The following is a 25745-nucleotide window of genomic DNA, read 5'->3' as shown; positions in this document are numbered from 1 at the left end:
ACACTCAGGCGGTCGTTAGGACATGGCACGAAGCTATCAAGCACCTGTACTGGAGGAAAAACTGACTGCTACAACTCCACTGTGAGACAGCGAGCACCTTAGGGAAGTAAGGAAACTAGGCTTCCTTCGATGGGGACTGATAGGAATCAATCGCCTCTGTGACATTTAGGGGGGCACACTATTGTCATTTACAGACCTTCAAACCGAACATGACATGGGGATTATTTCAGATATCTACAATTCAGACATGCATTGTGGTGCCACATACCTGAAGGAGAACAATTACCGGATTCTTTGCTGTTGGAGGATCGATTGTTTCTAGACCCCATTGCAGCCTGTCCCTAGTATACAGGAAAATATTGAACAACTCTCCTGATATGCGTCACCTGTTATGAGACACTTGGGAGGGAGACATAGGCTTAATAGAAGATGGCCCTTTACAGCCCTCGAAAAACAGCTATTCGAGCTTGTTTCTGCCTCTTACAACTATGTATATTACACAGATCCTACCAGGGCCGGACTGGTTACCGGGCATTTTGGCATTCTGCAGAGCTGGGGGCTGATTTCGTTGACGGGGACCTGCGTGTTGATTTCGAAGCACACGCAGGTCTCCATCTACGAAATTAGACCCCACCGCAGTGACATCAGCCCCCAGCTCTGCAGAATGCTAACATGCCTGGTAGCTAGTCCGGCCCTGGATCCGACTACTCCTGATCCTGTTTGGGTCATTATGACTCAGCCCTCTGTGCCAGGGGTTGTGGAATGGATGGCTCTTTCTTCCACGTTCTCTGGGATTGTTCGATGATCCAACAGTATTGAAGAGGAGTCACACACGTCATGGCTACAGTCATGGGACTTAAGGTTCCCCTTTAGGATAGATGGCTGGTGCTATGCATAACTGGGGAGGAAACCTGGCACCAGTATCTAAAAATATGGTTGATGTTGGCAGCATGGATTGCAAAATTAAATATCACAAAACATGGGGGGCAAGAGGACCCCCGACACATCTGGGACTAGATGAATGATCTGGAATGGTGTCAACTGGCTGAATGTGAGGTCTATCAGAGTCAGGGCTGTCCTCGAAAGTTTGAGAAGATTTGGGTAAATGGAGCCAATATAGAAATAACTAGGTAACTGACAGAGATATTGTTGGAGGGCGGGAGGAAGCTAGCTTTGATATAGACCATATTCCTTTATGTTCCACTATGCCTACACCTTTTTTCCAAGTGATACATCTGTTAATTGTGTAGTTATTTGAAACAGCTGTGGTTTGAAGTCTCTCCACACAGGATCATCATGCTTTTATACACAATTGTAAGAATTGATGCATACTGAGCAACTGTTCAATAAAAAGATTAAATAATAAAAATCTTAAAAATAATGGAAGCTGCGATCTGCTGAGTTCAATTGCAATACAACATTTAATATCTTATTGGAAAAATAAATACAAAACATTTTCTGTTGAATATTAGTAAAAGATTAAGTGAATGGCAGAAAACGTGAAATGAACTGATAAAAACAGAGAAAGTAAGGAAGTTAGGACAGTAGAAAGCAAGAATGGCTGAGAGAAAAACGAGACTGTTGTTCAAAAATATTACATCGGCATTGCTTCTGGGAGGAAAGATCTAAGCCGCTCCTCTGCACCATCGGCTAGCACAAAGGAGTCAATGGATCTGTTGCTGAGACGGAAGGGGGTGAGCTGGCGGAAGTTGTTCGGAGAAGACGGGATCTGCACTCTTGCCCTTTGGGAAGGCATTACAGAATCTTCATTGGACAACCACGGCGAGAACTCCAGATAACCGCGGTGTTCGTCATTGCTTGAAAATAGCGGGTTATCAATGCCTAAAAAAGTGTAACAGTGATAACAATAAGTTTGTCGTAAATAAAAAGACACTGGCTGTCATACATAGAAAATGCTTGACTCTTGAAAAGTCACAGAGCAGTTCTTCTAAAACATTTTAGAAGCTCGACCCAATTTTTAGTAACACAGCGACTCATTTATGAGAAGTGACGCATCGCTGCGTGAAAGTAGCGATGCGTCACTTCTCAGTGCACCCTCCTTGCAACATGAATGATACGTCATATTTACTGTATGAATGCATCATGTCGCAAGCAGTTACAGATACGTCAGTTTTTCTGACGTATCTGTATGGCGCAAAACTGACGCATTGCTGGAGTGTGTCACAAACGTGACGCAACTCCAGCAATGTGTCCTTTCAAATAGGGCAAGCCCCATGTGAAAGGGCCGGCGTCAGTCTCACGCCTGCTGTGAGGCAGGCGTAAGATATTGACGCATTTGCACCTTAGAAGTGGCGCAGTGAAATCTGGTAGATTTCACTGTGTCACTTCTACGAGGCTTACATACGTGGGAACGCCCACCCTGCATACATTATAACAGACGCAGGTGTAATGTAGCGCAGGGGTTTACAAAGTGACGCATCTCCTTAGATGCGACACTTTGTAAATAGGGCGCAACAGGCAGCAGGATTTATGCAGCCGATGCGTCACAAAAAGTGATGCAACGGAAGTGCAAAACTGTCGCAAGGCCTCATAAATAAGGCCCACAAACTTTCACGACTCGCCTACCTTTAATGAACAGGAGGTGGATGATTTTTTTATACAGCTAAAGCATTTACAGACAGCATATTTTGCATTGAAATAGTCACTACATTATCACAGACTTACAGTTTTAATGATAAAACTATACTGCACACCAATGATAATGTCACCAAGTAAAATGTATTGATTGGTTTCGATCCTATTAAAACCTTTGTTTCTATCACACTTCAGACTTTTTTTTTTTAAAGTACTTCATTTTTGCTTTCTTACCTGCTGAATGTGTACAATTTATTTACAGGTATTTACATTTTGTTGTCTTACAAAAAGCTGACATCCTACAGCCATTCCTTCTACACTCCCTATACCAAAGCAAGAATGTCACATAATTCACTTTGCTTTTCTTTCCCTGACTGCAAAGCAAGAGATGTTTGTAAACATCAGCCCCATGTTAAGAAATATCTCTGTCAAAATAAATCAAACCAAATTTTATTTCATGCGTTGGAACTCCAAAGAGGTCCACATAAAACACAGAGATATAAAATTAACATGCAAATTGACTGAAAATAAAAACTGCAATGGGCCCAAGAGCATGATGTATTAAGTTAAATATAAAGTCCAAAACATTTTTAAAAGTTAAAATCATAAATACAAAGCATTTAATTTGGTGAGTAAAGTGGTAAGTAAATACATAGCCTCTGCAGTTGTGTGAGCAATAAATCTTAGACGGTGGGGTCTCGCCCACTAACGACAATATGACAGCAAAGCTGAGCATATAACATGAACATATTTTAAATCCTGGTTTCCATTTTTACAAAAGTGACATGTGCTTGAGGAGCCGTGCCATTTCGATGTTTCAACATTAAGGGGCCAATTCCGATCTCGGTCGGAAGGGTACCGAATCGGGTTCGGGAGTAGCGGATCCGATTCGGAGGCTGAATTTCCGTCCAAGTCGTACACAGGTCCGGCCCCTGTTACCCGCAGCCTTACGACTCGGACACGTCTCCCCAACAAAGGCATGTACGGTGCGGATGGCACCAACGCGTACCCACTGTAGGGGGCGCACTTGTCCGCAAAGTACCCATTAAGTCAATGGGAGCCCATGTATGCGTCGTACGATCGGCTCCCATTGACTTCAATGGGAGTCCGACCGAACCGAGTCGGACAGCATACAGCCACATCGTATCGCTCGGTCGGATGGCAGGGGTCCGGATTGGTCGGAAACCATCCCAGATCCGGCTCGGTCGGAGTGCTTTCCGACCCAGATCGGAATCGGCACCTTAATGGAAAAATTGTAAGACAGATTAGTGCCCAGATGATTCTCATCCCATGGGCCATATTCCATGACACATAATGCTGTGATTTGTTCAAACATAGGAACTCATTACTGAATCAAAATTAGGAAATGTAATTTATTCCTATAATAATCAAGATCCAAATGGAAACCTGACTTGGGGGAAGCTTGCTTAAGAAAAGCTTTAAGCTAAGAAATCGACAAAGATGTGGCCATGGTTACATCCAGATTAAATTGCTGTAAAGCATACTTACTATACCTAAAAAAAAAAGTTGTCTCTTTTCAGTTCAAAAATGTCTTTGCACATAAGGTGTTGTAAGAAATTACAATCACTGTTCATAATGCAAGTCCCCAATGCACCACTTCTGCCAACCCCTTCACCAATGAACTTTTTAGACCAAGTTCTAATTTTAATGAAAGCATACTTACAATTCCTAAAAATAAAACTTTGTCTCAGTTCAGTTCAAAAGTTTCTTTACACATAAGGTATTGTAAGGAGTTACAATCACTGTTCATAATGCAATGCACCCAATGCACCACTTCTGTCAACCCCTGCACCAATAAACATTTTACACCAAGTTTCAATCTTAATGCAGTGGTAGGAGCTAACATATTAAGTGATAGCAAACTCCTTAGTATTTGCCCTTCAGACTTATCTACAAAAGTTTCACGTTGACACTTCAATTAGCACAATGGCATATTAAAGAGTAGGTGGAATTTTGTCCTGGTACACTGACAGAAGATGGGGAAAGTGTCTCAATCCCACCGCCTTATAGAAAGAACCAAGCCCCCTGGACTGTGATTGGGCTGTACACACACACACACACACTATTGTGTATATGGTCTGAGTCATTTAGTGTACTGGACATTATTTTTCTAAAAAGGTATAGGAATTAGCGCTTTCCAATTTTTGTGGACCAAGATGCCATGAGTAGTTGGAGTAGGGGTGCACTCCTTTTTCCCTAAAGCACAACACCTTGCTTTTTATGGAGTTAATTTCGAAATGTGCTCCAGTGTACTGTTGTAGGTCACCTAGGAAACTGTCCAAACCTTTAGGGGTTAAATCCAGTATCATGATGTTGTCTGCATAAAGTAAGCAGATCACTGGATGACCACTGATACTGGAAGGGGAAACCCACGCTTTTAGATAAAAAAAACGGGGAGTACTGAATGGGAAAAGAGCAGAGGTGCATGCAGACACCCTTGCCGCAGACCGTTTTTTGTTGGGATAACTGTAGATAGCCCCCGATTTCCACCTAACAGTATTTGGCACCAGGTTGAAGAGTGGAGAGCAATAATCAGGTGCAATAGAATGTTAGGCATTGCAAGATTAGCTAGTTTTTTTTTCACTGGGTTAAACGGTCAACCTTATCAAACGCCGCGGAAAAATCTCTAAACGCAGCATAGAGAGGGCGCTTCCTTAAGATCACACATTTGTCTGTAATGAGTGCAGTGCTTTTTCCTGAAACTAGTTTGTTCTAAGGGGTTAAAAGCATTCTCCTTGACCAAGGAATTAAGGTGTTCCAATGGGCATCTAGTAAAAACTTTGCACACTGCGTCTAGTGGGGCCATTTGTGGACGATTACTAGGTAAATTACGAACACCCTTTTTAAATAAAGGAACAATAATACTTCTAGTTCAGGTACAGATGAGTGGTTAAAAAGGTAATCAAAGACCATAACCAACATTTCAGCAGACAGTTTTATTCCCTTTTTATGATGAGATCGGGACTTCATTGGGCCCACTGCACCAGAAACCCTTATTGCCCTACTTGAAGACTCCAGCTCACTCAAACAGAGAGGACCTGTAGCAAATTTGCCTCAACTCAGATTTAGTGGTAGATCTTCAACACAGAAGTCAACACTAGGATTTTACACATATCATTCCCTAATAAAACTGTCCCATAATTCCTTGGTTATAGAGATGGGGTGGGATCTCACTATTGTCCAACTGCAGTTGGCAATACATTCCCAAAATGTATGCACATTTTTTTAAATGAAACCTCTTAAATTTATCTACAGATTTTGCTTTCTTGTAATAAAGCACAGGTGCTGCCTTCTTCTTGTAAGCAGAGATATTAACCTGGCTCTCTCTTTTGAAAAGGAGATAAATTGAGTTCTAACCATTTTGTTTATATTTTTTGGTAAGTGAGAGGAGCGGCCAACATTGAGATTTATAAGGGTTTTTTGGGAACCTCTCATAAACAGCTTGGGTAATCAGCTTAATAAATTTACTAAAATGGTCATATCAATCATTTTCCCAAAGGCATATAGCATTTTTTATATATATATATATATAGCATATAGCTCTTTTAACTAAGATATCCTTGGAATGGACCAATGCTTTCTCCCGGACTTCTTATTAAACTGGGAACCGGATCCATCAAATCGCCATGATCCAACAAACAACGTGCTGCAATTGACAGAAACTACCAGCCTTCTGTGATTGATAAGCAGAGCATTTATACTTTCTAATCTGATATAAGTTTGCAGGCAGACTATGAGACAGATATGTAATCAACTATAGAGAGGCCCTCAGGATTTATGGGTATATTGTGCAGGAGAATCGATACCAAAGCTACTGTTTAGAAGAACACAATCATTCTACCTTAAAAGATTGAGAAGCAAGTGGCCTATTTTATCCGTTTTTATTTTTGGAGGAAAGAGAATGGGGGCATGCCATGATTCTTTCTCAGCATCTGCATACACATTAATAGAATGGCTTGAGACTTTACAATTTAAATCTCCCAATAAAATAACCTGGGGATCCTCCTGCTGGACCAGAAGCTTGCCAATACATTTAGCAGTGTATTAAAGTTGGGGTCAGGAGGAATATACGTATTTACTATTAATATAGAATTCTCCCTGACTAGGAAAATATTTTAAGGCTTGAAAATCATTAGACGGATTTATAAAGGTATTATAGTACCATTTAAACTTATTACTTAGCAGCATGGCTATCTCTCCTTTAGCGCATCCTCTCCTAGATGAAACCGCATTACCACTCAAAACATAATAGATGTCAAGAAAATAATGAGAAGAGCACCATAATTCCTGAATGCAGATTAGGTCGATCATCAAACTAGTTATATATTCCAGCTTCCCTGCTATATGTGTCAGGCTGCTGCATTCCAGGAAGCCACTGTGGGCCTGCTGTATAGGCAGTGTTTTTCGAACCGGATAGGCAAACCCATTTGGAATGCCCATCCTCCATTAAAAAAGATGCAGTTTTAAGTCGACGACTACCATAATTGACTACTTGCCTCCCTCTATCCATTACTGGCACATGTAAAGACTTTAGGTTTTCACCAGATAGCTACTGAAGTGATTGAATGACTATCTGAGAAAGAATGATTCAAATTAATAAGAAGATGGTTATGATTTTTGCTGTCCCGCAGTACAGGAATTACAATGATCCCTCTATATCAGAGCGAATCACTGTTTTGCAGAACCAGATTTGCCACTTAGATTGAAATAAAGCCCTTGTTTTACTCACTAATTAGGGGATCAAATCAGTACAAGGAAATGCCATTGCTTTGAAATACCTTTAAGTTTTAAATATCTGCAAAGCAAGATAATAAATGTGAGCAATTCAGTACCACATTGGGATCAAATAAAGCAAAGTGTAATGTATATGTAACTATTATCTGAGGATGGAGAATGGAATCCTGATCCCGGTCGCAGTAAAAGGCTGTAGGGGCAGATTTACAAGCCCCTTGCATTGCCAGTGCGTCACTTTTTGTGACGCACCATCAGCGCATTTTTCTGCCCCATATTTACAAGGACAGGAAAAGCCACCCTGCATTTCTTTTCCTGTCCTTGTAAATATGGCCCCTTTACATGCAGCACTTTGCTTGAAAGGGGCGTTCAAAGGGTGTTGCTGTGAATATACACACGCAACAACCATGGAACCTGTAACATTTCCAGATTCACAAAAAATTGTAAATCTGGAAATGCGTGTGAATGCTACGGCGCAACGAGGAGAAATGTATTCATTTCTGCTCGTTTTCTTCCCTCTTTCTATGCATGCTTTACTCTGCAGCACACATATAACTAGGAAATAACCCCTAATTGAATAATATATGACGTTTTACAAGTTCTGTGTGTGCTTATGCAGCACACATTGAAGTTGGAAAACACCATTTCTTATTGTTTATGTGCAGGGAGGAAACCCTTCCTGCACATAAACAATCTCCCCATGACGCAGGCATCCTTGCCAATATAACAAAAGAGGGAGAGAGAGTATATAGATGGATTCGTTCTCCTTAGCCAGTCGTATATAAACAAAAAGAATCCACTCTTAAAATGGAAGGGTGTCCCTACTCAGGTTGGGAGCACCCTGTGTTTGTAAAATACCCCTCACACACCAAAAGGACCCTTGGTGTCATGCTTCATCATTGGATGCGGCGTGCTTCGACCAGCGACTACGCGGGAGCACTTTAAACTTATGGCTATGTGTGGTGTGTGTGAGGGTTGATTTCTTTTTATATGTTTTTATGTGCGTGAGTGGTGGGGTTATACGGCGAGTGATGTTTAAAAAGGGCCTGGCTCGTAGGGTCAGAAACAATTTTAATGGGCCCCCGGGCTGGTGCTATTAAAAACATGCAGAATAAGGAGGTGTGGAATGCAAGTCAATGTGCATTACCTCCCATGTGTGTTTGTCAACATGTTTCGGAGTCTGGGCTCCTTCTTCAGGACGGGGTACACAAATCCCCACCTTACTCACGTTTCTCAAGTTAAAAGATGTTTAAATTTAACAAAAGTGAGATCTAGTGCAGGTTCTAATATGTACCTACACAATATGCCAGTCGTCGCAATGCAGTCGACCTGAAAAGGTTCTGGTGGTCCGTTCCTTTAAAATAAAATAAAACACTAGGCACAGTGACCTGTGATAAACAATGAATCTTAGTGCGGGCTCCGATCACTAGGCAAGATTGTCATGCTACTCGTGAAGCCGTGCCTGGCGTGAAAAAAACAAATACAAGACATACATACACTCAACATAAAGCACACACTCTAAGAACAGGTTCATGGTCCATTTCCTTCTTTATATGGTGGTAACAAAGCTCAGGGATAAATATAGTGAGAGGTAATATGAGAAAAAAGAAACTGAAAAAGCATACTGTTATGAATCAATTCCAATGCCTCATGAGCCTCTGGAACGCTGGGGGCCACGTGCAGAATCGCTACCTGTAAGTGATGTACAGTTATTCAGTTATTCAGTTTTTGTACTCACATTACCGATGGTGGTTCACCTCTGCTACCAAAACGACATACTCACAAAAGTCTAGGAGTGACTGTTGCCTGACTGCCCCATACGCGGCTCCGCTGAGAGTGCGGTGTCTGCCGTTGGGGATGTTGATTATATACCACCGTTAATTGCCAATCTAAGCCCTTAATTAGTCGGATATGCCCATACATGGGTATCCCGGTGCATCTTTGTCAACTCGCAGTCAATGGCGTATGTCCGTGTGGAACACTAATCCCTGCGCATGCGCGCTGATTGTGCTACGGTGGTGTTACCTCCTGTGCATGTCTACTGCCAGGATGGTATTTGAATTGCCGAAGCACTCTGTATCACGTAAAGAATTGTACAATGACAAAATATCAGGAATTTACAAAACACCAAAATGACAGAATTAAACAGTTCCAATAGATGAGTAAATCTTGGAGTCTTTTAATGAAGATAACAGCCAGCCGACACGTGTTTCATCGCCTTCGCGATTCCTCAGGGCTGAAACAAACAAATGAGTAGCGTCTAGCATATTCTTTGTACAAATGGATTAGCATACAGGGCCATAACTTTTAGGTCCTTATGAGCATACAGTGAGTGCTTCCTCTTGCAGTGAACATACAGTGATTCATTCCAGTTTGTTTCACTAGTGCCACCACAATACATCCGTGTCGAAAAAGAAGTGTCTAATATCGATGTTTTATAAGGACGTGGATGTGTGTAATCATAATTGTGATGGATTTGTGCAGGGACGAAAAATATATCAGATATCCCCAACGACAAAATGACACGTGTAATACCTCTCAAAGGAAGTGTCCTAACCGTGTACGGCTCTTACACTCATCATGCCGAATTTGGTGGAATAGTGAACACATGTGTCATTCATAAAAAGGGGGGGGGGGGGCCTACCTAGATGGCCGTGTCAACGTCAGAAGGTCTATATGTTTTTTCAGAAGAAAAAGACAAAACCGGAAAAATCTCATCACTAGTTGTAGTAACGTGATATTCAGGCAAAAAATCATCATAATGAGACTGTCCGCCAATAATTATACGCCGACTCACCGCTCAGCTGGTGATACTTCCGACCCAGCCGGGCCCTTGACCTGTTGCACTAGTACGAGTGCGTCCAGCAGCAGTAAAATTTCTTTGTTTCTATGACAGAGTAAAGGTAAATGTGTCACCTAAATGAAAGTTATTATGTGACATCGTCATGGTGAGTCGAGTCCATATTTAGCTATGTAATCCACAGTTTCAAGGATTATTTTGGTAGAACCATTATCTACAAAATACCTGCCTAGAACTACCCTTTATCGATCTCTTTATCCTACGTTGTGTGTCATGCAGGACATTAAAGAACTTCTTTCATTCTACTTACATGTATCTAGATATCACACAAATAAAATGGGGCTCGGAGATCACCCGATATAGTTCACGAAAATTTGGAACTTCTGTTTTCAATAACATGCTGTCAATAAAAATGATATTATCGTCAAATTTTGACAAAGTTAGTCATTACTGGCCAAAGTTACATTATCAATGGTCTAGTTTAGCCTTACCAACTATTGACTTAACTGTACGTGGATACCGGTTGTGGATCCGATTCTGGTATGTGTCAAGCTAAAAGAAACCGAGTAGAAAGGAATTGTTAGACCTATACTCGTTCCGTATGGAGAATCAAGACGCGACTCCTATTTCCGAATCCGTAACGTTCGCACGAGTCACTTACCCGTGTGCGGCTTACTCGATTGTGTCCGGTGGGTGCATCTCCTCCGAGCCCTGTTCCTGTTTGGACACGTGATTGCGTTACCACTGACGTATATGCGTGGTTGAACGGGACGTGGTCAAAATACTAAAAGACTAGAACGACTACGCTAGTTACGCCTCACCCATGTTGGATAGTACGTTATGTTTAGGTGCCATACTTACTGTGTGGGGTTGTCGTTCTTCTAATATGTACAACTCACTAAGATAATGTGAGAATCAATTCCTGTGGGTAATAGTACAAATTTGTAGTAGATGTGCGAAAAGTAGGTCGCAATATCAAACGTCCGAGATCCTCTCGACGTAATCTGTCCTATTCCATGCATACCATATTATCAGTGGGTATATATCCTAGGGAACGTCGGTATCTTGTATGATACATTTCCATTCTCTTGTATAATGTAATACTAGATTCCAATATAGTTGTCCATAGTGAAGTGCACACCGTGGCCTCTGATGGCAATTGTTCCACTACTTTTTCATCAGAACCCCATCAGACGGCACGGATCACAGTCAGACAAATACAGCCAACCATTGCTACAGGGCCATCCATGCCCTCTGACATTTCATTTATAGAACTCCGTCCCGTTACGCTCTCAGTGTCACACAACTTACCCGCAAGTGAAGAAACACCTTGCAGGATAAGTATTTTATCAATTTACCGTGTGGATATTTCAATACGGCACGTAGAAGGTACTCCACTTCTCGTGGTCCAAATTATATTACATTAATCTTCCCCTGTCAGTCAAGCCAATTGCTGCAGAAATTCAAGACAGGCTGCAGCACATCTTTGAAAAACAGATAATTTTTAAATAGGCTGCCACAAGCCACGATCCATTGAAGTAATATCAGTGGCCCACAACTTTGCATAATCCTTTACGTATTCCTAGAAATTTCAAGTGGTCTCCCGAAGAAGGCGTGTGTAACGCCGAAACGCGCGTAGAGATTTTGAATTTATCCACTTGTTGGTTGTTGTTATGTTCTTTATATATAAAAAAGCATCATTTTATTATGTGTAACTTGTTTTTAATTGTGATATATATGCTGAACTTTTTAGGTGTTAGCTTGTATACAAATTGATTGTGTATATGCTTGTTGTAAAACGTTTTTAAACAATCACTAAAAAAAAATGTCCATGGTACTTGCTAAATAAATTTGATCTATATGATTTTGTTTTATTCAATTTCTTGTTCTGTACACTGCCTCACTGTACAATAAGTTTGTGTTTTCACTATCTATGTTTACATGTACCTGATCACCTAGCAGGACCCTTTAGTTGCCTAGGTATTACTATTTTGATGAAAATTGTTCCACTACTGTCCAGCTGATATCATTGACACAGTGCTGTGCTTCCAGGAAGTGCGTGGCCATTTTGGTAGTGCTTTTCTTGCACCGTATGTTACTCTTATGTTCATTTAGCCGCACTTTCACTGCTCTCGTGGTCATGCCTATGTATTCCTGGCCGCAGGGGCAGGTGATCATGCACACTACGTTCCTACTGTCGCAATTGGTCATTCTACGTTATTCCCGCTTGGTTCCGTTGCTGAATATCAATTGTTTGCTCTTTTTTGTTAGATGGCAACTGGCACAGTTACCACAGGGGAAGTGGCCTTGTATACCATGTTGGGAAAGTGGCTGTGGTAGCTCAGGTTTTGGGCAAGTATGGACTAGCATGTCCATGAGATTAATCCCCCTTCTCTGTGCAAATAGTGGTTTTTCAAACTTCAATGTTCCACTAGACAGGATGCGCCAATGTTTGTTAATCATCTTTGGTACTTCGTTGGAATGTGTAGTATAAGTAGTTACACATACGGGTCTCAATAGCTCCATACTGGGTTGTGCTCTGTTTTCTAAAAGGGCTTCTCTATTGTTGTTGCTGGCCCTTTTCATGGTGGCATTTATAATCCTGTCTGGGTACTGCCTCTTCTGTAATTTGGTTTTAAGGTCAGATGCCTGAGACTTGTAGGCAAGTAGGTCTGTGCAATTTCTCCTTAAGCGAAGGAACTGGCCGTACTGTAAATTCGCCCGAAGATGTCGGGGATGAAAACTGTCGAATCTTAATAGGCAGTTCCTTGCTGTCGGCTTAAAATGAGTAGTAGTTTTGAGGATTCCTTCCTCATGGTGGATATTCAGGTCTAAAAAGACGAGTGAGTCTTTTGACACTGAGTGCGGGAACCTCAAACAGGTGTTTTGAGTATTTAGCCATGCCATGAATTGTGTTACTGATCCCTATCATGGTTGTCCAATAATATGGTTATTTCTCCATGGGGTAAGCAGCAACTCTCAGAAGAGCTCGTTAAAGCGAGAAGGGTACAGTGGATTGGGGACAGAGTGAAAAAGTTTAAGGGGGAGTGTGTTGTTCTACATTTTTCCGACCCAGGGGTTTTGCCTAACATCTTGCCCAACATTTTTCCACCACAACGGAGATCAACCTCAATTGTTCCATTGACTTTGGACTTCTTTTACCCAAGAAAGGGAAGCGGTCCAAATCCAAGTATTTTACGAACCAAATGGAACATTGTGACGAAGAGGGGGAGGAAGGATGTTGCTTCAGTGGACTGGGGCTTGGGGTTGGAAAACCGCTTCTCTGTATTATCGAACTTGAATGCTTGCGATTGACAACCACCTAGCTGCAAATCCTTGTCTTTGTCTTTTTGTGATGGAAGTATCATTAATAGGGTTGGCAATTCAACTAAAGATTGTACTCAGGGGAATCCCGTTGATGATTCAGTAGCCCCCCCCAATGAAAATATTAGTATCCAGGACTCTGGTGGTAGGGTGACACATGAGATTATCACACACCCCTGTTCTCTTACGATATCTAACTCAGGGAAGCTCTTGTCCTGGAACGTGGCTGGACTATGTTCCAGGATGGATTGTGCAGACTGGTTTGGATTTATTAACAACTATGATCTATGTATCTTTCAAGAGACTTGGGCGTGTGACCCTATTTTCGCCTTGGGGTATATAAATTTTCATGTTCCTGCTACTAAGGGCCCCAAAGGGCGGCCGATGGGGGGTCTTACTATATGGATCAGGCAGTCTTTAAAAACCATTGTAAAATGTGTGGAGCTTGACTATAAAGATATTCAGCTTATCAGATTGACTAGTGACCTATCCATCTCCATAGATATTTACAATATCTATGCTAGAGGTGGTAGTAAAGGTAAATCAGAGGTTCTTTTGAGTCTTTTTAACTTTCTTGAGACTCACTCTGCAGGTAAAAACATTTTAATTGCAGGCGATTTAAATCGCACATTCGAACCTCTTATCACTGGTGACTCTCCTCTTGGAGTAGAGGAAGATAAGCTTTGGGACATCCCCACATTAGAATCTCCACCGATAACTCGCTGGACGTCTGACATATTAGGCTTGAACGCAATGTGTCTGGAGCACGGGCTACGAGCCCTGAATGGTCGAACTAAATCAGACCGTGTTCCTGCCATGACTTTTAATAACGGGCGTAATAAAAGTCGCATTGACTATGTCATTTGTAGCATGTCTATATGGTCATCTCTCAATGACATGGTAGTAATAGCTAGGCCAGAAAGCGACCACGACCCTCTATGTGTTTCGCACAAATGGTGGACATCTAATGAAATTGCCTCAACCCCTTGTGATGAACTTGTGCTCCCAACGATTCTTCCATCCAACAACATGCGTAGGTTAAGGTGGGCAGGTGTTAAGGCAGATCAGCAGATCCTTGAAAAAATAAGTGCAGCGACAGACAAGGCCATTATGGCATTGGAGAGTGTAGATGGGTGTTCCCAGGCCCATGAGGATATCACTAGTGCACATACGACTCTCTTTAATGAAGTTAAAGGTTTCTTTTTGAAACCTGCAAATAACAAGAGGGTCTGCCCACACAAATCAGCAAAATGGTATAATCCAGACTGTTGGACGGCAAGATTAAATCTAGGAGCTGCAATTAAAAGTAACAACTTGGACGGGATTCGTTCTGCTAGGAAGCACTACAAAAATTGTATTGTAAGGGCAAAAAGAGAATGGGACGAAGATCACTGGCAGAAGTTGAAGTGTGCAAGTGACCGTAAACATTCTAGACTATTTTGGCATATTGTCAAATGGGGTCATGATAGGTCTCCAGAAGCTCCCAATAACAACGTCTCCCATGATGCATGGGTTAAATTTTTCAGTGAGCAGTACTCTTCCAGGGACCAATCTGTCAACAGCTTAAGTTTAACTTACCTGTATGCAGATGACGACATTTTTGTGCAGAGTGAAGTCCTGTCTGCCCTGAAATCTGTTCACACTGGCCGAGCCCCGGGTATTGACGGAGTCCCTGCGGATGTCTTTTTAAATGACACCGCTAGGTGGAGTAAATACATCTGCCTTTTACTAAACCACATTGCCAGGGGCGCTGAAATCCCGGTATCATGGCGTGGTGCTGTTATTATCCCAGTATATAAAAAGGGAGACCGTGCCCAACCTTGCAATTACCGCCCAATTAGCTTAATTGACACGGTTCAAAAAGTTGTTGGGCGTGTAATTATTAACAACTTGTTAGATTGGGCTGAGGAGCAGAATGTTTTATCTCCTTTCCAGGCTGGGTTTCGCAGAGCAACTAGCACTGTGGACCAGGTCTTCCGTTTTCAATTGATACAATGGAGGACCGTGGTTTTGGGGGTTGCAGTCTGTACGCAGCGTTCGTTGACCTACGGGCTGCATTCGACCTGGTGCCAAGGGCAAAATTGTGGGAGGTGCTTGCAGCTCTAGGGGTCCCAATGACTATTCTAACCTTGATCATGAGACTCCACGAGGGCACTTACGCTAAAATCTAATGGGGTGGCTACGGCAACGATACTATTGATTTTCCAGTCGACCGAGGAGTTCGCCAGGGCTGTTCAATGGCACCAACACTCTTCACACTTTTCATCAATGGAATTGTTGCCCGCATGCAATCCCAGTCTGTGGATGCTCCCTCCCTTGCAGGTGCAAAAGTTCCTATTTTAATGTTTGCAGACGACACCTTAATTTTATCGAAATCCCCTAGCGGTCTGCAAAAGGCATTGGTAATTTTTGATAAATTTTGTAGCGACCATGGCTTGGAGGTAAACACAGCTAAAACAAAACTCATGGTTTTTAATCCTTGCAGAAATTTTAAATCTAAAATAACCATGAGTGGGCGTTGCCTCGAAGTAGTAAATTCTTTTACCTACCTGGGGATTCATATATCAAACGACAACAGATGGAACCAACATTTAAACATTGCAGTTCTAAGACATAAACAATTGGCTGGTACCATCATTAAGGAGCATTTTAAATCTTTGACCAAACCAATCAAACCTCCTTTGATCATATATGAGGCAAAGGCCATAGGGTCAGCTTTGTATGGGGCAGAGATGTAGGGGCAAGAAAACCTTCAGGAGTTACAGGTATCAGAAAATAACTTCCTTCGGAAATTAACAGGCACCCCACAGAGCAGCCCCCTTTTGCCTCTTAGATATGATCTTGGCAGGAAAGAAATATCGGCAATGTGCAAACTTCGTCCGATATTATATTGGCGTAGAATCTGGACCACCCCTGAGTTGTCACAATATGCAGCAGGGTTTGCTGATGTCATCAAAGCAGACCGATTTCATAAAATCAGATGGTTTAGATCTTTAAAATCAGCATTATGTGAACTAGGGTTAACTGAATTGTGGTCCGACCCAACTGGGTCGTCCTTCCCATCCAAGACATTTATAAAAAATCTTTTCTGGGAACAGGTAGAAAACAGGAGTCTTCTCAGTAACAACCATGGGTCTATGACGGCTACTTTCCTTGAAGCAAAGCTTTTTCCCATGTACGAAATATATTGGGATTTAATAACGAAACCCATGGCCAGGAAACTGTTTTTTCAAATGAGGGCTGGCTCTCTACCTCTACGTAATTTAACTGCAAAATGGAGAGATGGAGGACCAGCTATATGCCCAGTTTGTGGGGAAGGAAAGGAAACGTTGGGTCACTTTTTGTTTTCTTGTTATGCATATTCTGTTCCCAGACGTGTTTGGCTGGCTCCCATGTGTAGAAATCTGGGTACTAAAAGTAGCATGGTAGCTCTACGCATAGTAAAATCTACCTCCTTAAATTGGATTACAATAGCGACTGCAAAGTTTCTGGGGTGGGCGTGGGTAATTAGGCAGAGATTGCTAGTAGGGTAACTACTCTCTGCTTAGTTGAACAGAGATTGCTAGATTATCTACTCTCTGTTCCCCATGTGAGGTGTCTTATCTGGCTTTAATCTGTTTTTTACTATATGAACTTTGCACTTTTGGATTATATATACTGGATGAAATGAATTTTATTGTCTTTTTAACATGTATTGTGCTTAAGTCATATTCGATTTTGTAATTTAATTGTATTTTTATTATGTGTTTGTTTGTTTGCTTTTATGAGTAAATACTCGAATAAAGCACTTTTGAATTGAATTGAATTGTTACTGATCCCAGGTCACCTTGCCAAATGACAAACACATTGTCGATGTATCTCTTCCAAGTAAATATGTGCTGTCTAAAGGGGTTCTGATCATGGAGAATGTTATTCGTCTCCAGGTGGTGTACGTAGAGCCCCGCCAAACTCGGAGCAAAGGTGCTTCCCATGCTCGTTCCGTGGCTGTAGAGGTAGATCGTGGTATTAAATTCAAAGAAGTTTTTCGTGAGGGCTAGTGCAATGCACTCCAGCCCTACCCCTCTGGGTGTCTGATATTTCCAATTCGTTGTGTACAGGACTTCTTCAATGATGGCCAGCGTTTCGTCATGGGGCAGGCTGGTATACAAACTTTCAACGTCCAGACTGAGCAGTAGTTGGGTGCCCGGGTTGAAAGTTGCATTTTGTAGTAGTTGTAAGACTGCCTTGGTATCTTTAAGATAGGTGTCAGTGGCTTGCACTAGTGGGCGAAGGAAGGAGTCGGCAAACTTTGAGAGTGGTTCGAGTATTGACCCGATCCCGGAGACAATTGGTCTTCCGGGTGGGCTGTCCATGTTCTTATGTATTTTAGGAAAACAGTAGAAATACGGTGTCCTTGGCGTTTTTTGTGTTAGGAACTCTGCTTCTTTCTTCAATAGCCAGTCATGTGCTAGGACCTCTTCCACCATCCCTCCTATCGTGATTCTGAGGGATTCTGTCAGATCCTCTTGCAGGATTTGATAATTTTGTCTGTCGGATAGTAACCGCGAGCATTCCTGCTCATATGCTGTTGTTGTCTGTACCACTATCGCGCCCCCCTTGTCGGCAGGTTTGATAGTGATCTCTTTATTGGCACCAAGTGCCCGTATGGCATCCTGTTCCTCTTTGCTGGTGTTGTGGAAACAGGTTCGTTGGGAAGAGCTTAGTGTCCCCAATTCGTTCATTACTGCCTTCTCGAAGGCTAGTACCTCGACAGGTAGTAAGTTGTCAGGGGGTATAAAGGTCGATTTAGGTCTCAGTCCTGTATCAGTTCCGTGGACTGGTTCTTTATCTTTGAAGAAGGTTTGAAGTTTGATCTTGCGCACAAACTCTTGCACTTCAGTGTGCAATTTGAAAGAGTCGAGTTTGTTAGTTGGGACAAACCCAAGACCTTTGTTAAGAACTGTTCTTTCGGTCGTGGTTAGTTCCCAGGGAGTAATGTTTACCACTAGGTCCTCCTCTTGCTGGTTGATGGATGGCTCGGGAGTGCCCCCGTCATGCTCCGTGTATTCATTCTGGGGTCCCCCTGCTCGTGGTCTTGCCACGTTACTGTGTTGCCCTTCCTGTTCCTGCCTCGGCGGGGTCCTGGGCGTACCCCTCAAAAAGGTTGCGGGTCATAGTAGCCTGTCTCAAATTCCGGGCCCCACTGTGGGAAAAATGGTCCAGTCTGTGGTTGACCATAGTGGTATGGTGGAAAAGGAGTAGGTACTGGGTATTGCGGATATTGAGGTTGTGTTTGATAGCCCCGCCATCCACGCTGTCGTGGGTATTGTTGCCCCTGCTGCCAGTAGTTACCTCCGAAGGGTTTCTGTCTCAGGTGGCTGCTGGAATTTGATCCGGAAGACCCACAATCTGAGCCATCACTTTCGTTGTTGCTGGTATTATACCCAGAAAGGTACCCCTCCTTAGTATAGGGGTAGGCACATTCTGGCGTAAATCGTTCTTTGTCCTTTTTAAGTTTGTTGAATTTACTCTGTTTTAACGAGAACTCAAATTCTGACATTTGCTGATTTAGTTCCTCCAGTCTTTTCTTAAGGTCGGCAGGTTTTTGGTATGTTTTAATTGTACCTCAATTTTTAGTATGTCACTTTTTAGTTCTTGCGCTAATCTGGTGGCCGTTTTACTATTAGCACTAGCCAGTCGCGTGTGCAGTGCCAAGAAATCAGTGACCATTCCTTTTTAAACTGCATGTCTTTTTGGAAAATAAATGGTTCATTTTTTACCAGTAGTCCTTGTGGTGCTATCTTATTTCTCAAGTATTCGGTCATGAGTAGTCTGTGTAGAGCTGTCTTGATTTGTGTTTTGCGCAGGTTAGTTAGTTCATCCCAGTCTTCTACACTGGGTCCAGGTTCTGTGCTGCTTAGACCCTCAAAAGGGTTGACTGCCGAAAGGATTTGATCTATTTCCTCTTCCCAACAGGTGAGGCCATGTTCATCCTCCATGGTGTGAGTGTTTTATGGACGTATGCTTATGTGAGTGTTATGTGTATGTCAAAAAAACTCCCGCAGCTGCACGCTGCCTGAATAACCAATATAGCAAAAGAGGGAGAGAGAGTATATAGATTGATTCGTTCTCCCTAGCCAGTCGTATATAATCAAAAAAAATCCACTCTTAAAATGGAAGGGAATCCCTACTCAGGTTGGGAGCACCCTGTGTTTGTAAAATACCCCTCACACACCAAAAGGACCCTTGGTGTCATGCTTCATCATTGGGGTCTTCACACCCTTCTCCGGGATGCAGCGTGCTTCGGCCAGCGACTACGCGGGAGCACTTTAAATTTATGGCTATGTGTGGTGTGTGTGAGGGTTGATTTATATTTATATGTTTTTATGTGCGTGAGTGGTGGGGTTATACGGCAAGTGATGTTTAAAAAGGGCCTGGCTCGTAGGGTCAGAAACATTTTTAATGGGCCCCCGGGCTGGCGCTATTAAAAAAGTGCAGAATAAGGAGGCGTAGAAAGCAAGTCAATGTGCATTACCTCCCATGTGTGTGTGTCAACATGTTTCGGAGTCTGGGCTCCTTCTTCAGGACGGGGTACACAAATTCCCACCTTACTCACGTTTCTCAAGTTAAAAGGTGTTTAAATTTAACAGAAGTGAGATCTAGTGCAGGTTCTAATATGTACCTACAGAATATGCCAGTCGTCGCAATGCAGTCGACCTGAAAAAGAAGGGGACAAAAAATATTTTCTGGTGGTCCGCTCCTTTAAAATAAAATAAAAAACTAGGCACAGTGACCTGTGAAAAACAAGGAATCTTAGTGCGGGCTCCGATCACTAGACAAGATTGTCATGCTACTCGTGAAGTCGTGCCTGGCGTGAAAACAGACAAATACAAGACATACATACACTCAACATAAAGCACACACTCTAAGAACAGGTTCGTGGTCCATTTCCTTCTTTATATGGTGGTAATAAAGCTCAGGGATAACTATAGTGAGAGGTAATATGAGGAAAAAGAAACTGAAAAAGCATACTGTTATGAATCAATTCCAATGCCTCATGAGCCTCGGCAGTCAACCCTTTTGAGGGTCTAAGCAGCACAGAACCTGGACCCAATGTAGGAGACTGGGATGAACTAACTAACCTGCGCAAAACCCAAATCAAGACAGCTCTAGACGGACTACTCATGACCGAATATTTGAGAAATAAGATAGCACCACAAGGACTACTGGTAAAAAATGAACCATTTATTTTCCAAAAAGACATGCAGTTTAAAAAGGAATGGTCACTGACTTCTTGGCACTGCACACGCGACTGGCTAGTGCTAATAGTATAAACGGCCAACAGATTAGCGCAAGAACTAAAAAGTGACATACTAAATATTGAGGTACAATTAAAAACATACCAAAAACCTGCCTACCTTAAGAAAAGACTGGTGGAACTAAATCAGCAAATGTCGGAATTTGAGTTCTCGTTAAAACAGAGTAAATTCAACAAACTCAAAAAGGACAAAGAACGATTTACGCCAGAAGGTGCCTACCCCTATACTAAGGAGGGGTACCTATCTGGGTATAATAACAGTGACAACAAAAGTGATGGCTCAGATTGTGGGTCTTCAGGATCAAATTCCAGCGGCAACCAGAGACAGAAACCCTTCAGAGGTAACTACAGGCGGCAGGGGCAACAATACCCACCACAGCGTGGATGGCGGGGCTATCAAGCACAACCCCAATATCCGCAATACCCAGTACCTACTCCTTTTCCACCATACCACTATGGTCCACCACAGACTGGACCATTTTTCCCACAGTGGGGCCCGGAATTTGAGACAGGCTACTATAACCCGCAACCTTTTTTAGGGGTACGGCCAGGACCCCGCCGAGGCAGGAACAGGAAGGGCAACACAGTAACGTGGCAAGACCACGAGCAGGGGGACCCCAGAATGTATACAGGGAGCATGACGGGGGAACTCCCGAGCCATCCATTAACCAGCAAAAGGGGGACCTAGTGGTAAACATGACTCCCTGGGAACTAACCACGACCGAAAGAACAGTTCTTAACAAAGGTCTTGGGTTTGTCCCAACTAACAAACTCGACTCTTTCAAATTGCACACTGAAATGCAAGAGTTTGTGCGCAAGATCAAACTTCAAACCTTCTTCAAAGATAAAGAACCAGTCCACGAAACTGATACAGGACTGAGACCTAAATCGACCTTTATACCCCCTGACAACTTACTACCTGTCGAGGTACTAGCCTTCGAGAAGGCAGTAATGAACGAATTGGGGACACTAAGCTCTTCCCAACGAACCTGTTTCCACAACACCAGCAAAGAGGAACAGGATGCCATACGGGCACTTGGTGCCAATAAAGAGATCACTATCAAACCTGCCGACAAGGGGGTGTGATAGTGGTACAGACAACAACAGCATATGAGCAGGAATGCTCACGGTTACTATCCGACAGACGCAATTATCAAATCCTGTAAGAGGATTCCGACAGAATCCCTCAGATTCACGATAGGAGGGATGGTGGAAGAGGCCCTAGCACATGACTGGCTATCGAAGAAAGAAGCAGAGTTCCTAACACAAAAATCGCCAAGGACACCGTATTTCTACTGTATTCCTAAAATACATAAGAACATGGACAACCCACCCGGAAGACCAATTGTCTCCGGGATCGGGTCAATACTCGAACCACTCCCAAAGTTTGCCGACGCCTTCCTTCGCCCACTAGTGCAAGCCACTGACACCTATCTCAAAGATACCAAGGCAGTCTTACAACTACTACAAAATGCAACTTTGAACCCGGGCACCCAACTACTGCTCAGTCTGGACGTTGAAGGTTTGTATACCAGCCTGCCCCATGACGAAACGCTGGCCATCATTGAAGAAGTCCTGTACACAATGAATTGGAAATATCAGACACCCAGAGGGATAGTGCTGGAGTGCATTGCACTAGCCCTCACGAAAACTTCTTTGAATTTAATACCACGATCTATCTCCAGAGCCACGGAACGAGCATGGGAAGCACCTTTGCTCCAAGTTTGGCGGGGCTCTACGTACACCACCTGGAGACGAATAAAATTATCCATGACCAGAACCCCTTTAGACAGCACATAGTTACTTGGAGGAAATACATCGACGATGTGTTTGTCATTTAGCAAGGTGACCTAGGATCAGTAACACAATTCATGGCATGGCTAAATAGTCAAAACACCTATTTGAGGTTCACGCACTCAGTGTCAAAAGACTCACTCGTCTTTTTAGACCTGAATATCCACCATGAGGAAGGAATTCTCAAAACTACTACTCATTTTAAGCTGACAGCAAGGAACTGCCTATTAAGGTTCGACAGTTTTCATCCCCGATATCTTCGGGCGAATTTACCGTACGGCCAGTTCCTTCGCTTAAGGAGAAATTGCACAGACCTAGTTGCCTACAACTCTCAGGCATCTGACCTTAAAACCAAATTACAGAAGAGGCAGTACCCACACAGGATTATAAATACCGCCATAAAAAGGGCCAGCAACAACAATAGAGAAGCCCTTTTAGAAAACAGAGCACAACCCAGTATGGAGCTATTGAGACCCGTATGTGTAACTACTTATAGTACACACTCCAACGAAGTAACAAAGATCATTAACAAACATTGGCGCATCCTGTCTAGTGGAACATTGAAGTTTGAAAAACCACTATTTGCACAGAGAAGGGGGAGGAATCTCAAGGACATGCTAGTCCATATTCGCCCAAAACCTGAGCTACCACAGCCACTTTCCCAACATGGTATACAAAGCCACTTCCCCTGTGGTAACTGTGCCAGTTGCCATCTAACAAAAAAGAGCAAACAATTGATATTCAAAAGGGGGTGGTGATGGACGGAGCATCTGAACAAATCAAACACTCACACCCAGTCAAAAGATCTGGGTTTAATCCATCACCGTTATTTAGCCCACTCTGCCACCCCAGTTCAGACATGGCTATATGCAAATCAGTCTGACCCTGTGCCTCATGGGAACAGTCCAGCCCGAACTGCCAAGCCATGCCTTCCCTGGACCGGAAACAAGCTTCCGAGGACCGGTTTCTGGCATTACAGCCTTCTTCAGCCCGGCTTGCTTGAATCCAGTGGCAAAGTGAGCAAGGGGCTCACGTCTGAGCATACCCTGCCACACTTATGGCGGCCAAAAGTGGTACAAAAGTGGGTGGTGATGGACGGAGCATCTGAACAAATCAAACACTCACACCCAGTCAAAAGATCTGGGCTTAATCCATCACCGTTCTTTAGCCCACTCTGCCACCCCAGTTCAGACATGGCTATATGCAAATCAGTCTGACCCTGTGCCTCATGGGAACAGTCCAGCCCGAACTGCCAAGCCATGCCTTCCCTGGACCGGAAACAAGCTTCCGGGGACCAGTTTCTGGCATTACAGCCTTCTTCAGCCAGGCTTGCTTGAATCCAGTGGCAAAGTGAGCAAGGGACTCACGTCTGAGCATACCCTGTCACACTTATGGCGGCCAAAAGCGGTACAAAAGGGGGTGGTGATGGACAAAGCATCTGAACAAATCAAACACTCACACCCAGTCAAAAGATCTGGGTTTAATCTATCACCGTTCTTTAGCCCGTCCATCATCCCCTTTTGTAACAATTGATATTCAGCAACGGAACCAAGTGGGAACAACGTAGAATAACCAATTGCAACAGTAGGAACGTAGTGTACATGATCACCTGCCCCTGCGGCCTGGAATACATAGGCATGACCACGAGAGCAGTGAAAGTGCGGCTAAATGAACATAAGAGTAACATACGGTGCAAGAAAAGCACTACCAAAATGACCACGCTCTTCCTGGAAGCACACCACTGTGTCAATGATATCAGCTGGACAGTAGTGGAACAATTGCCATCAGAGGCTGGCCTTTTCGAAAAAGAACAACGTTGGGTGTTCCGGCTGGGCACCCACATTAGAGGCCTCAATGATGAGATACCATGGGGACAACTATCATGAATAAAGTGTGAGATACCAACCGACCTCACCCCGTCACCAATGACCGTTCACATAACCAAGCAGATTTATTGAACCTCTAGAATGCCTTTTATGTATCTGGATTAACTTCCACTTCTTGGTATTGAGGCTACATATATTTTTTACTAGACTGCATAATCTGGTACTCGTCCTTTTACCAATGACCATATATAAATGAAAACGGGCACTTGTGGAGTGACTGTGAAACAGTAAAACTATATCGACTGGGAGCAACACTCGTCTACTGCTAGTGTAGCTACATTTCCAGTCCTCAAGAGTCGTTTTTTCCCAGCCTTCAAAAGTGTTTTTATGAATAAAAAATAACAACTGAAAGTGGCCTCCAATAAACAAATACAGTAAAACGTACCATTATTAGAAGTACCGCAACCAAACAGTCCGTAAAATACACACTAAGCATCCCAGCAGTAGACATGCGCAGGAGGTCACACCACCGTAGCACAATCAGCGCGCATGCGCAGGGATTAGTGTTCCACACGGACATACGCCATTGACCGCGAATTGACAAAGATGCACCGAGATACCCATGTATTCACATATCCGACTAATTAAGGGCTTAGATTGCCAATTAACGGCGGTATATAATCAACAACCCCAACGGCAGACACCGCACTCTCAGCGGAGCCGTGTATGGGGCAGTCAGGCAACAGTCACTCCTAGACTTTCGTGAGTATGTCATTTTGGTAGCAGAGGTGAACCACCATCGGTAATGTGAGTACAAAAACTGAATAACTGTACATCACTTACAGGTAGCGATTCTGCACGTGGCCCCCGGCGTTCCAGAGGCTCATGAGGCACTGGAATTGATTCATAACAGTATGCTTTTTCAGTTTCTTTTTCCTCATATTACCTCTCACTATATTTATCCCTGAGCTTTATTACCACCATATAAAGAAGGAAATGGACCACAAACCTGTTCTTAGAGTGTGTGCTTTATGTTGAGTGTATGTATGTCTTGTATTTGTATTTTTTCACGCCAGGCACGCCTTCACGAGTAGCATGACAATCTTGTCTAGTGATCGGAGCCCGCACTAAGATTCCTTGTTTTTCACAGGTCACTGTGCCTAGTGTTTTATTTTATTTTAAAGGAGCGGACCACCAGAAAATATTTTTTGTCCCCTTCCTTTTCAGGTCGACTGCATTGCGACGACTGGCATATTGTGTAGGTACATATTAGAACCTGCACTAGATCTCACTTTTGTTAAATGTAAACACCTTTTAACTTGAGAAACGTGAGTAAGGTGGGGATTTGTGTACCCCG

At 43.1% G+C, this 25745-nt stretch overlaps 1 protein-coding gene across 2 annotated transcripts in view; it reads right to left on the bottom strand.

Annotated features, from left to right (window-relative positions):
- Window positions 1-1398: 1398 nt before the first annotated feature.
- Window positions 1399-25745, bottom strand: part of SLC9A3 (solute carrier family 9 member A3) — a 1113267-nt gene continuing 1088920 nt past the window's right edge. For both annotated transcript variants that reach the window (XM_078687678.1, XM_078687679.1), the window contains exon 16: window positions 1399-1842. In XM_078687678.1, coding sequence (XP_078543804.1) covers window positions 1595-1842 — 248 coding nt within the window. In that variant the 3' untranslated portion in view covers window positions 1399-1594. The remainder of the gene's footprint in view (window positions 1843-25745) is intronic.

Source organism: Lissotriton helveticus, chromosome 4_1, assembly GCF_964261635.1.
Source record: "Lissotriton helveticus chromosome 4_1, aLisHel1.1, whole genome shotgun sequence".
In the NCBI taxonomy this organism is placed as follows: Eukaryota; Metazoa; Chordata; class Amphibia; order Caudata; family Salamandridae; genus Lissotriton; species Lissotriton helveticus.
Note: the sequence above shows the minus strand (reverse complement) of the source record. Positions and strands in the feature narration are given on the sequence as shown.